Genomic DNA, 13,298 nt, shown 5'->3' with positions numbered 1-13,298 from the left:
TATCATTCTTAAATCACCCCTTACTGATCCCAAATTTGAACAATGGGAAATCGACAATTGCACTATTCTTGGGTAGCAATTTAATTCCATGGAGCAACGCATCTATACCATGTTTATGTATCATGAGTCTGTCTCATCGTTATGGTCAGCACCAATTCAGACATATGCGCATGCCAGGAATGACTCTAGGATTTATGAGTTTTATAAAGACATAGCCCAAGCTACCCAAGGTACTCAAAGGTAGTTGATTACTTTGGTTTTCTTTAGTCTTAGTGGGAGAAGCTTTTTCATTATGAGTCTATGATTGAGTTGTCTGCAAAAGCATCTGGGTATGTGGTTAAGAGGATTTCTCAACATCAGATATATCAGTTTCTCATGGGTTTACGTCTTGTGTTTGAGGCACTTCAGACTCAAATTCTTAACACCAACCCTTTGCCCTCTCTGTTTGAGACATTTGCGACCATTGATAGTGATGAGCATCGGCGTCATATTGATCCCTCTCAGGCCTCTAGTCCCCAGGGATCTGGGAGTTGTGGCTGTGGAGGCCGTGATCATGGTAAAAGAAGTGGTCTTACTTGTAGCCATTGTGGGAAGATTGGCTATGAGAAGATTCGTTGTTTTCAACTCTATCCTTATTTGTTGAGATCTTCTGCCACTTCATCTTTGGGGCATTTTGCTCCTCGTGTTGCTACTGTGAAATCATTTCCAGTTCCTCCTACTGATCCCTTTGCTTCTCTTTGCACTATTGATCTGCAATAACTCCAAACCTAGATTGCCAGTATTGTATGATATCAAATCCAGGCTTATACTCACTCATCTTCCACTGTAGTCTTAGTTACCACGCCTCTAGGTATATCCACTGCATTTGATATCTCTCAGTCTAGCTATGCTCCATTGACTTGGGTAAGTGATTCTAGTGCATCTAATCACATGATCGGTGAGTCTAGTCATTTTACTTTTTCCATTATCGCTACTACCCATAGGGAGGTTCGCCTTGGATCTTTTGCACCTATCCACAACTAAGGTACCATCAGAATCATCGCCTTCATGAAGAAGTTGATGATCTATTATCTGACCCTTCTTCTTATCAGAGACTCGTAAACCGCCTGATTTATTTAACTAACAAGATATCGGACTTGACCTTTGCGGTTTGTGTGGTCAGTCAGTTCATGCGTGCTTCGCGCACCTCTCATTGTGATGATGTTTATTGTATCCTTCTCTATATGAAGACTCGTCCTGGTCTTAGGCTTTCTACTCTTTTACTGCCCAATCATATTTGTCTTGCTTTATTGATGTTAATTATACTAGTTCTCTTACAGATATGAGATCTACCTTTGGTTTCTGTACTTTTCGTGGTGATAACTTAATCTCATGGAAAAGTAAGAAATAGAGTGTGGTTTCCCATTCTTCTGTTGAAGCTAAGTATTGTGCTATGACCCTTGGCACTTGTGAGCTTATTTGGTTTAGATCTTTGTTGATGGAGGTAGGTTTTTCGGTCTTTAGTTTTTCCACTCTGTTTTGTGATAACAAGTTTGTTATCATGCTTGCTTCTGACTTAGTTCTTCATGAAAGAACCAAGTATATAGATGTTCACTTTCTCAGGGAGAAAGTTCAATTTGATGCTCTTCAGACAGTCTTTGTATCTTCTTCAAAACATCTTGCTGATATGCTTACAAAGCTTGTTGGTCCTTCCGTCGCTAGCTCTCATCTTGTCAAGTTGGGCTTAGTTAATATCTTTGCTCTAGGTTGAAGGGGGAGTATTGGAAACAATAATGTTTTTGCTATTATTTTTTCTGTTTTTTTTCTTCTGTTATTTACATGTAAGGGTGTTTATGTCCATTCATCCTTTTATTATATATATATATATATATATATCTCTCTGCCAAGCTCTCATAATGAGACTTGTCAATTATCTTTTTACAATTCTTCTACACGCTTACATTTATATTCTTGATAGTTTGCCTTGTTATATTTTCTATATTGCACATGATATTTTTTTGGTAAGTGTAAAATTTTATTTAGAAAAAAAGAAAAGTAAGGAAATCGAGTTGGTCCCCATTACAACAAGAACAAAGCAATTAAAAAGAAAGCAAAACAAGCAAAACAGAACCCTTAATAGGAACGCTTCATAGAGCGTATCCCATCTGAATACAAAATCCTCAAACAACTCCCCAATGAAATCTCTATTAAGCTTTGGCCATGTTAGGTATATTAGTATTTTATATATGTGCCATAAAGGCATTTTTGTAACTTCATTTGTTTAATGGGGACATAAATTTTGAAGAGTTGATTTTAATTTTTATTTAAATTTCTGTTTTAGGGCTTTAATTTTATGTTTTTTGAGCTTATTTTAATGTTTTTGGAGTTTTTGTTTTTGAAAAAAAACGAAAAATGCTTATAAAAAAAATATTATTTTACTTTTGAGTTTACCCTTTCCTAGCCCAAATTTTTAACCCAATTTCCAACCATATTTCCCTATTCGACCAAATTATTGTCCCATATCCTAAACAAAATTCCTTAACCCCCTTATTTTCTTTTCTCCCCTCACCGTTCTGCATCAATTTTCTAGCTCTATATATACCAAGGTTCATAATGAGAGAGTCAAGTTTGACTCTTCCCACTTTCTCCATTCTTGTCTTCTTTTCTTTAATTCCTAATCTTCTACATGGTATCAAAGTCACTTCAATGTTAGATTCTTGTTCTCTCTCTTCTGCATTTTCTTCTTTTTTCTCTTGGTATAAATCAGATTTTTCTGATATGATTTGTACCCGTTATTCTCGTGGTGGTTAAAATCCTCTGTTTGGAGGATTTTGTTGTTGTGGTTTGAAAATATCCCTAATGTGATCATAAATCAATGGATTTTCGTCAGTCATTAGTGGTTGGTTGTGATGCGATGGTTAAGTTTCAGATTGTGTTTCTGGCCTTCAAGGTACCTTGCGATTTCATCTTCAAAGGTATTGGAGTTATGTGATTTTATCTAGAAAGGGTTTTGGTGCCCTACGATTTTATTTGGAGGGTTTTAGAACCCTGCGACTTCACTGAGATAGATTTCTCTTTTTTTTTTTTAGGGAGGTTTTCATGTCGAGGATATTTTCCGACAGTAGAAAATCATTCACAATATATCTGAAAATCTTTGAATCAATTGTAGAGCAATTGTGTGGGAAACACAAAAAATTGTAGAGCATTTTTGTTGATTCTTGAACAATCAGTTGTTTCATCATGGAGAAGATGACTTTCTTGGGTATATGTACTGATCTGGTTGGAACTCAAATGACTTCCATTCGCTTGAAGGGAAGTAACTACATACAATGGTCGAAGGCCGTGGAGATATTTTTGAAGGCTAAGGGTAAGAAATCTCATCTAACGAAAGCGACATCCGATTTTCTTGATGAAAAAACCCTTGAGGTATGGGAATAGGAAGATATTTAGATTGTTACTTGGCTGTGGAACAATATGGAGTTGCATAGTAGTGTTAACTTTATGTTTTTGGATATTGTAAAGGAAATTTGGGAACGAGTGAGGCACATGTATTCAGGATCCAACAATATAACCCGAATTTATAAGATCACTGAGCAGTATTTTTCCTTATATTAGTATGATAAAACTTTGGATCAGACCTTGACTTCAGTAGTATTCATGATGATGAACATTTTTGTAATAACATTGATTATGGGATTTTTGTAATTTTAATGTCCATTGACTGTTTGTTTGATAAGGGGGTATTTTTGTGAAGGTAAATGCATTATTGTGAAACTTCACTATTCTCAAAAAATTTAATGGCAAATTATTTCCAACGAGCACCTCTGCAAGGTATTGCCACACCAGCAGAACTTGTAATTGATCCAATACTAGAAGTGACCCGAGGCTCACATTGCCTCCTAAAATCATATGTTTTCCTCTTTTTTGTGTCCGTCTTTCTTACGACACGTGATAGCATGCAACAAACTGAATGAGGGACTGACAGGGATATGCACACTTCTCTTTGAGTTGTCTTCAATTGAATTTTCATACGACTTCTCATTGCTATAAACACCTCATTATAAAATCTTCAATTGAAATTTTCCTCTAATTTTCCATCTTTAAACTGTATTAACTTAATTGTTTACATACATATTTTATGGTTTGAGGTTATACTTAAATATTTGAATGCTCTGAGAAGAGTATTACTTATAGTACAAGAAACTTCCTGTGATCTGTGCTTCACAATTTGCTATAATCTTCTGATTTTCTGAGTTGTATTGCACACAGATTCTAGATGAAATGCCTGTATTTTACAACCTAAATGCCGTTGAAAAGCGAGAAGTATTAATTGTTATCATGCAAATTGTCCGCAATCTGGATGATGCATCCCTTGTCAAGGCATGGCAACAAAGCATTGCTCGAACCAGATTATTTTTCAAACTCCTGGAGGAATGCCTTATTCTTTTTGAGGTTCATACCTTACTGAAATTGTCATTTCCTTTAGAATCTTTTGTCTTGAGAGTGTTGTGAAAAAATTCACTTTCTAATGCATGCTGGTATGATTTGATTGGTGGTTATTTATTGCATCCATAGTTTTTATCATCCATCTGTAACATTACTGAGTTTTCTGTGTAACTTTTCTACTAATAACATTGTGATACTCCATAGTATCTTCACCATAGGCGGATTGCTGGAAAAGAAACCACATCTCCTTGGCAAAGAAAAATTCTACCATTCTACCATATCCTCATTTTATTTGTTCCTGACACACGCATATGTCCCCACATATATGAAATATCATGGCTGGATCATATTTGTGCGGTGCTAGGACCATAAAAAAGTTTGACTTTGACCCCTCCCCGACTTTATGTACTGCATCTTTTTGTTTACTTGCCCTTCAATCCGGTGCATCCAAATGTGCAAGAGTTTTGAATTAGATAAGGGTCCGTACACCTAGAGCACATTCTGAAGTACTGCTCAAATGCTCTCAATATTTAAAAAGTCCTCCTTGATGCACATGAGGCTTATGCCTTGACTTGTTTATAAGAAGCATACTCCTCACGCAATCGAGATTTAAGACTCGAGTTATGAAGCTCAGGTGAACCTTAAACCTTGGCTATTCAAGTAAATACAGCATGTGAACATGAAAAAGAAGAAATTCATTTTTGAATTTTTCCGTATTCTTTTGCTAAAACCTTCTTCCGAGTTCTCTTCCATGGAAAAAAGAAGCTGCTAAAGATGATTTAAATCATCTTCTTCCTGTCATTAAAACTAGTAAACTGATGTACATTATTTGGTTAATTCATCAAGCTATGTTTCTAGGTAACTAAACTTGATCCCTATGTAATTGCAAAATCTTTTGTTGCTCTTCTAATTTTTTTTTTGGCTTCTGGTTATTGTCTACTTTTAATGTTGTATTACAAATTTCACAGCACAAAAGACCAGCCGACAGCATGCATATGGGCTGTACTTCTCGTAGTCCAGATGGAGAAGGACCCATTTCCCCAAAGTACTCAGATAGGCTTTCTCCTGCAATAAACAACTATCTTTCTGAAGCATCTCGGCAAGAAATTCGAGTATGTTTACATTTCCTTTTACCACGCAGCATGTGTGTTAGTAATGTAATATATGTTACTTGCCACTATTTAAGTTCCATACCATCTCTTAATGTCAGCCGAGACGAGCACGAAACATTGGTAATGAAACATTGATTGTCTTGGATTGTCTCAGTCGGGAAAAACCGACATGGTAAACCTAACTTGCTGCCTGATATTTAGATATTCTTTCTTTCTCCTGTCCCCTCTTCTACTTGCCAACAGATTCTTGAACCATCCTGGCTGGTTAAATTCTGAAAAGAACCATCCTGAGGAGGACATCCTTCCTGGGTCCAGATGGTTGGATGGGGCTTGGAATTCAGCACTACATGAATTGAAGTCAATCCAACAGTCTGGATACATGGGGAGGATATCTGCCTAATGAAGAAAATATTACATTCTTTCTAATGCTTTGAGAAATACATCGTAAACCTCTCTAATGTAGCCTCAGGCAACTCCGGAGGACAATTATTTGTGGCAGAGAGTCAGTCCCCAACTAAGCTCCCCTAGCCAGCCATATTCGTTAAGAGAAGCTCTTGCCCAAGCACAATCTTCTAGGGTTGGAGCATCGAGCAGAGCACTAAGAGAATCTTTGCACCCAATATTAAGGCAAAAACTGGTATGCTTTCTCATTATATCATCCCTTTAAAAAGTTTGTTTTTTTTTTTTTTTTTTTTGTATCTTGGTATTTATAGCTGAAATACTTGACACTTCACTGACCATTCAGGAACTCTGGGAAGAAAACTTGAGTGCTGCTGTTAGTCTCCAGATTTTGGAGGTAACAGAGAAATTTTCCATAGCGGCAGCATCACACAGTATTGCTACTGATTACGGAAAGTTAGATTGTATAACGTCCATATTTGTGAGCTTCTACTCACGAAGTCAACCTCTGGCTTTCTGGAAAGCTTTGGTTCCTGTCTTCAATAATGTGTTTAATCTTCATGGAGCAACACTAATGGCGAGGGAGAATGACCGCTTCTTAAAACAAGTTTCATTCCATCTTCTTCGGCTTGCAGTATTTCGCAATGATAATTTAAGAAAAAGGGCTGTTATCATGCTCCAGATACTCGTTAGGGTGGGCTCTTGATATTCTCAGACATATATATATATATATATATATATATATATATATATATATATATGGGGGTGGTTCAAGGGCCATATGAGAAAACATATGAAAAAACTTTCGTTTTTCAAAATAAGAGTTAGAGGTTTTGGATTGAGCTGATTTTTTGCAAGGATGGTCACTATGATGAAAAGATCATCCTCACAAAAAATCAGCTCAATCAGAAACTTCTAAATCCATCAAAAGTGATTTACAAATTAATGATAAAAATTGGTAAAAAATCGACGGTCCACATTCTAAATCACTTTTAATGGGGTTAGAAGTTTCAGATTGGGCTGATTTTTTTTTTTTTTTGGATGATCTTCCCATCATAGAGATCATCCTCACAAAAAATCAGCTCAATCCAAAATTTCTAACCCATATTTTAAAATTTTATTAAAAACGAAAGTTTTTACATATGTTTTCTCATATGGCCCTTGAACCTGACCCTATATATATATATATTGCTTATCTTGATCTCTCACTTCCTGACGTTAAATCTTCGTGTTTAATTTTGCAGAGTTCTTTTCATTACTTCATGCAGACCACTAGGTTGAGGGTCATGCTGACAATTACCTTGTCGGAGTTGATGTCTGATGTACAAGTGACTCAGATGAAGTCTGATGGTTCACTTGAAGAGAGCGGTGAAGCTCGGCGTCTTAGGAAATCTTTGGTAGAAATGGCGGATGAAAGTAGAAGCTCTGAACTATTAAGAGAGAGCGGACTTCCTGAAAGCTCTCTTATGGCAGGTTCCACAGAGAACCGATGGTCCTGGTCAGATGTCAAATATCTTTCTGACTGTCTTCTTCAGGGCCTTGATGCCAGCCTTGAACATTCCCTTCTCGTAAGATTTTTTTTTTAAAACATTTTCAGCAAAAAAGCGTAATAAGCTGTTATGTATGCTAATATTGAACGTCATTTTCCAGGCTCCTGTGATGACGGTGGATAGATATGCAACTGCAGAGAGCTTCTATAGACTTGCAATGGCGTATGCCGCTGTCCCAGATCTTCATATAATGTGGTTACTTCACTTATGTGATGCACATCAGGAGATGCAGTCTTGTGCTGAAGCTGCACAATGTGCTGTTGCTGTTGCTGGTGTTATTATGCAGGTCAGTAAATCTATGTTAGTCAAACATGGGCACATAATGATGTCAGATTTACAAGCACCTAAAGAAATCCGATGTGTTTATGCATCCATACACTTAAAAGATATAGTATTGGTGATGAGTACATGTGGCAGGAACGAGAGACAGGAAAATCCATCCTTCATTTCTATGCCGCCAATATGACACAAAGGAGGTGAAACTACCATAAGACGTGTCCTAGGAGATTTGATGCTTTAAAATTGACCCATTTGGATTATTTTATCATCCAATCTGGATGCCTTCTGAAGGTATCACTTCGGTAAGGTGGTACTGTCTTTGTGTTGTAAAATATCAGATTTGGGATCAAAACCCCACCTTCACTTTTAAACCTATCAAAAATATAAAATAAAATCTGGATGCCATTTTAGGAGCATATACCATAAAATTTCAATTCATTGAGAAGAATTTCATCTTACTAGGGGACAATGAATGGTGGATTCTTACCCTCGTGCATGTGTGCCACATGTATATGGCTATGGTGAGTATGTCTTCTTCCTGTCTCAATCCTAACTTGAGTACTTTTGACGTAGTGGAAGCGAGTGAATCATGAGATTCGTTAGGAATTAAGATATTGTGTTCAATGGAACACACAAAACCAGTTCGAATAAATAGATTCAAGCTTGGAAAAGAAAGGAAAATCAGAAAATTAAATTGAAACAAGAGAAATAATTAAGTTTGAAATTTATTGAATGAATAATAATTCAAAATTCGTATGTGAAGCTCCTTTTATAGATAACTTTAGCAGAACAACTTAGAATCCTTCTAAAATACTAAAAATTAACATTCCTAACCTATGTATAATATAATACTAACTTTCTAATTCTATTAAAATTCAAATTTGACAGTTTTAAGCACTTCTAATTATAGCCTAAATAATAAAAACGAATTTTAAGCAAATTAGAAAACTAATAAGGAATAGTACTTCTAGAGTAACTAGAAAATATAAATCCTACTAGAACTAGAAAATATAAATCCTTCTAAAATTAGAAAATAAAAACAAATCCTACTAGAATTAGGAAACTACTTAAGATTCTAACTAGATCTATAGATGTCCTACATCAGGCCCTCATTCTTGAAGAGAACTTGTCCTCGAGTTTGGCACAAAGAAAGAAAATCCATCGTCGGGATAATAAGGAAAGATGTGCATGTCTTCCCATAAGCCCACAACGTGACCATTATCACTAATTTTCTTGAGGATGCGGAATGGACGTATTTTCTTGAACTTCGTTTTGTTGTAGGTGCCCGTTGAAAAACAATAATTGTTAAGGTAGACCATTATCTTCTTTATAGGATTTGAAACGCCTATGCTTGTACTCGAAGAAACGTTCAATAGTAAACAAACAATGAAGAAAATCCTCGATGTGGAGAAGGTCATTGAATTGGTGAATGTTTGCCTTTAACCAGTATTCGATTTGACGGATTCGGGTGGATGGTGGAGTAGAGTAGGGATCCAATTTATCAAGAAAATCAGTATAAGGGGTTGGTTGAGCTTGGGAGGGATGTTGAGGGTTATATGGAAGGATGGAGTTATGAGAAACATGTTGTGTATGTTGTGGGGGCTGATATGTGACTGTTGGAGGATGACGATTTTGATTTTGAGGGTCTAGGAATTGTGCGATAAGGCTAGAAGGTTGAGGTAGGGGGGTATGAGGTATAGGGAGTTGATTATTGGAAGGGTTTTGATGGGGTGGTGGTGGAGGATGGGTTTGAAGGTTTAGGGGAACATGGGATGCAAGTTGGGAGGGTACGATTTTGGTATGATTAAAATTCATTGTAGAATTTTGAAAATTGGTAGATTCGGTCTCACTAATTGTTATCTAAAAGGCTGAATTTTGTGGGGAATTGAGGTACTCCTTGGGGTCTTCATCTCCAAGGTTTATTTACCTTTCTCTTTCTCAAGGATGTTGAGAACCATGCCTTGAACATGGGCCTCCAACTTTGCCATAATTCTAGCCTCAAGCCTCTCAAATTTGGCTTCTTGGGCTGTAAATTTGGCTTCAAATTGAACTTCTTGATAAGATTTTGTGACAAAATCACCTTTACCAACCATCTTTTGTGGATCGTAGCAAGAGCTCTAATACCACTTGACGTAGCGGAAGTGTGTGAATCAAGAGATTCAATAGGAATTAAGATATTGTGTTCAATAGAATACACAAAACCAGTTCGAATCAATAGATTCAAGCTTGGAAAAGAAAGGAAAACCAGAAAATTAAATTGAAACAAGATAAATAATTAAATTTGAAATTTATTGAATGAATAATAATTCAAAACTTGTATGTGAAGCTCTTTATATAGGTAACTTCATCATAATAACGTAGAATCCTTCTAAAATACTAATTTTCTAATCCTATTGGAACTCAAATTGAACACTTCTAAGCACATTTATTTATCGACTAAATAATAAAAACAAATTTAAAATAAATTAGAAATCCTACTAGAACTGGAAAATATAAATCCTACTAAAACTAAAAAAATTGAAGCAAATCCTACTAGAATTAGGAAACTACTAAGATTCTAACTAGATCTATAAATGTCCTACATCAACTTCTCGTTATTATTGTAACATTGTTAGATAAAGAAATATTACACTTCCCTCTTTAAGCCAATTAATCAGTTATATCTTGTTAATATTTTGTATAATAACTACAAGTTTTCAAAAGCCCAAAGTCTTTCACATGATAAAGTATATATCTACAGAATGTGTTCTGTCACGTCACTGATTTATGTTTTCCTATAGGAAAACATTGCCAACAATGTCTTCCCTTGAAACCTTCACAGTTTTGTAATAATTGTGGAGGCACGTATTTCATTCTTCATTCCAAACCCCACAAAGTGTTATGTGGTAGTTATAGTTTTCCACCGATCGACTTCATATTTTCACCAATCAAAAAAATAAAATGTTTCCATAGTTGCTTGTTTCGTTGAGTTCATTTACATAGATAAACAGTAGTAGTACATGCAAATACATAAATGTTGTTTTGATATAAGAAAAAAAAATCAGAGTTTTGTTCCGAAATCATGGTAATGTGAATTTAAGTTGGCAATTATTTTTTCCAAATCTGAATGGAGGGTCCTTGGAAACCAGTATCCATTTTTACTGATAAGCCCAAAAAAATAAAAATAAAGTAGTAATATAAGCAGCATCCCTTATATTCATGAAGAAGATGCTTGCATACACCTATATCATTGACCCTAATATCTAATTTAATTTCTTTGAAGGCTCTTGTGGGGAGAAATGATGCTGTGTGGGGCAGAGATCATGTGGCTGCATTGCGTAAAATCTGCCCTACGGTCAGCAGTGAGATTACTGCTGAGACTTCTGCAGCTGAGGTAGAGGGTTATGGTGCATCAAAACTCACGGTCGACTCTGCTGTAAAATACTTACAGCTTGCCAATAAACTTTTCTCTCAAGCCGAGCTCTTTCATTTCTGTGCAAGCATTCTTGAGTTCATAATTCCAGTTTATAAAAGCCGGAGAGCATTTGGGCAGCTTGCGAAATGCCACACGACCTTGACTGGCATCTATGAATCAATTCTTGAACAGGAGTCTAGTCCAATACCATTCACTGATGCAACTTATTACCGGGTTGGATTTTATGGAGAACAATTTGGCAAGCTAGATAGAAAGGAATATGTATACCGAGAGCCCCGTGATGTACGACTGGGTGACATAATGGAGAAGCTTAGTCACACATATGAGTCTAAGATGGACGGCAATCACACTCTGCACATAATTCCGGATTCGAGACAAGTCAATGCAGAAGAGTTGGCACCCGGAGTCTGCTATCTGCAGATAACTGCAGTGGATCCAATCATGGAAGATGAGGATTTGGGCAGTAGAAGAGAGAGGATCTTCTCTCTTTCCACTGGAAGCATGCGTGCTCGTGTGTTTGATCGTTTCTTGTTCGACACTCCATTTACTAAAAATGGAAAGACCCATGGTGGATTAGAAGACCAGTGGAAGCGGCGCACTGTATTACAGACAGAGGGGTCATTTCCTGCCTTAGTGAATCGTCTATTGGTGGTTAAATCTGAATCTCTTGAGTTCTCACCAGTCGAAAATGCCATTGGGATGATTGAAACTCGGACTGCTGCACTACGTAATGAACTCGAGGAGCCTCGCAGCTCCGAAGGGGATCAACTCCCACGCCTGCAGAGTCTACAGAGAATACTCCAAGGAAGTGTTGCAGTTCAAGTAAGTTTGAATCTCCAGGAAATCATAAGTTCCTCCATTTCGTTATCTAATAACCAGTGTTTCATTAGATTGACTTGTGTTTGAACTCTTATGGCGATAGATATACGGCTGTATCTGATTTTATTTCATTGGTAGAGCCACCTATTGTTTTAATTTGAATGACTTGGGTTTGAAATCAAGATGATACAGAGATTGAATACAACTTACTATGATTATTGAACTAAATTGTGGATATAATTTGCAGGTGAACAGTGGAGTCCTCAGTGTGTGTACAGCTTTTCTGTCAGGTGAGCCGGCAACACGGCTGAGGTCACAGGAGCTGCAGCAACTTATTGCTGCACTCCTCGAATTCATGGCGGTCTGCAAGCGTGCAATTAGGGTCCATTTCAGGCTGATTGGGGAGGAAGATCAGGACTTCCACACTCAGCTTGTGAATGGGTTCCAGTCCCTTACAGCAGAGCTTTCCCACTACATTCCTGCCATACTCTCTGAGCTCTGATGATGCTCTTCCTGCAAGTTAGTTGTTAATTCATATACTATTTTAGTGTTTGTTCATTTGATATGCCTTGTTCTGGGCAGGTTGTCGGTCAAAATATATGTGAAGAATTTCAGTTCTGCCCTACAAATCCAGCTCTGTTTGCACTCACTCCTTGTACAAGTGTTTTTGGCATTGCTCATATTTTCAAGTAGTTTAATTTATAAATGCTTTGGTCTTGTGATTTGCATGCTGTAGTCTTGGTTGAATGTTTACATGTGACCTTGAATCTCGACTTACAAATCATATAATGGAACAAGCAGCTTTCTTTTGAAAATGGACACCTGCCTCATTTAGAACCTGTTTGGATGCATTTAAAAAGTTTGTTTTGATTAATTTTAAAAAATTACTTTCTAAAAAGTTGTTTTCTTCCACAGTTACTTTCTACTTTGTATCTAAACAGGGCCTTTGTAATGTTTCATCTACTAGGATATTGATGGTGTTTGAAATCCAAGGGTGTTAGACTGTTTAAATACAAAATCCAATGGTTGGGATTTAATTTTTTGGGATACGTATAAATCTCAATAGTTGGATTTTTTATTTAGACTGTCAGGATCATATATACATGATCTTATTATACACTTAAGATCAACTTGATGGTGAATTTCACTATCCGTACACCTTGAGATGCACAACATGCCAATTGCTTGTATTTCTTGTTATAAGCATCGGTGTGCTATGTGCTGGAGTTGGACTCATGAGGTCGCGTACACGTTGGAATGGAATCACCAATCCTCATATATAAGTTTATCTCCTTGTCA

The 13,298-nt window shown here is 36.6% G+C and overlaps 1 protein-coding gene across 1 annotated transcript in view; it reads left to right on the top strand.

The window, feature by feature from the left end:
* Window positions 1–12,716, top strand: part of SPK1 (guanyl-nucleotide exchange factor) — a 55,196-nt gene extending 42,480 nt beyond the window's left edge. Inside the window, exons 8-15 of the mRNA XM_086450314.1 lie at window positions 4,249–4,431; window positions 5,394–5,537; window positions 6,001–6,174; window positions 6,283–6,630; window positions 7,181–7,504; window positions 7,587–7,772; window positions 11,028–12,002; window positions 12,247–12,716. Of these exons, the coding sequence (XP_086306440.1) occupies window positions 4,249–4,431; window positions 5,394–5,537; window positions 6,001–6,174; window positions 6,283–6,630; window positions 7,181–7,504; window positions 7,587–7,772; window positions 11,028–12,002; window positions 12,247–12,501 (2,589 nt within the window). The 3' untranslated portion in view covers window positions 12,502–12,716. The remainder of the gene's footprint in view (window positions 1–4,248; window positions 4,432–5,393; window positions 5,538–6,000; window positions 6,175–6,282; window positions 6,631–7,180; window positions 7,505–7,586; window positions 7,773–11,027; window positions 12,003–12,246) is intronic.
* The last annotated feature ends 582 nt before the right edge of the window (window positions 12,717–13,298 follow it).

This window comes from Akebia trifoliata, chromosome 8 (assembly GCF_017979445.1).
Source record: "Akebia trifoliata isolate Shusen 1 chromosome 8, ASM1797944v1, whole genome shotgun sequence".
Taxonomy (NCBI): Eukaryota; Viridiplantae; Streptophyta; class Magnoliopsida; order Ranunculales; family Lardizabalaceae; genus Akebia; species Akebia trifoliata.
Note: the sequence above shows the minus strand (reverse complement) of the source record. Positions and strands in the feature narration are given on the sequence as shown.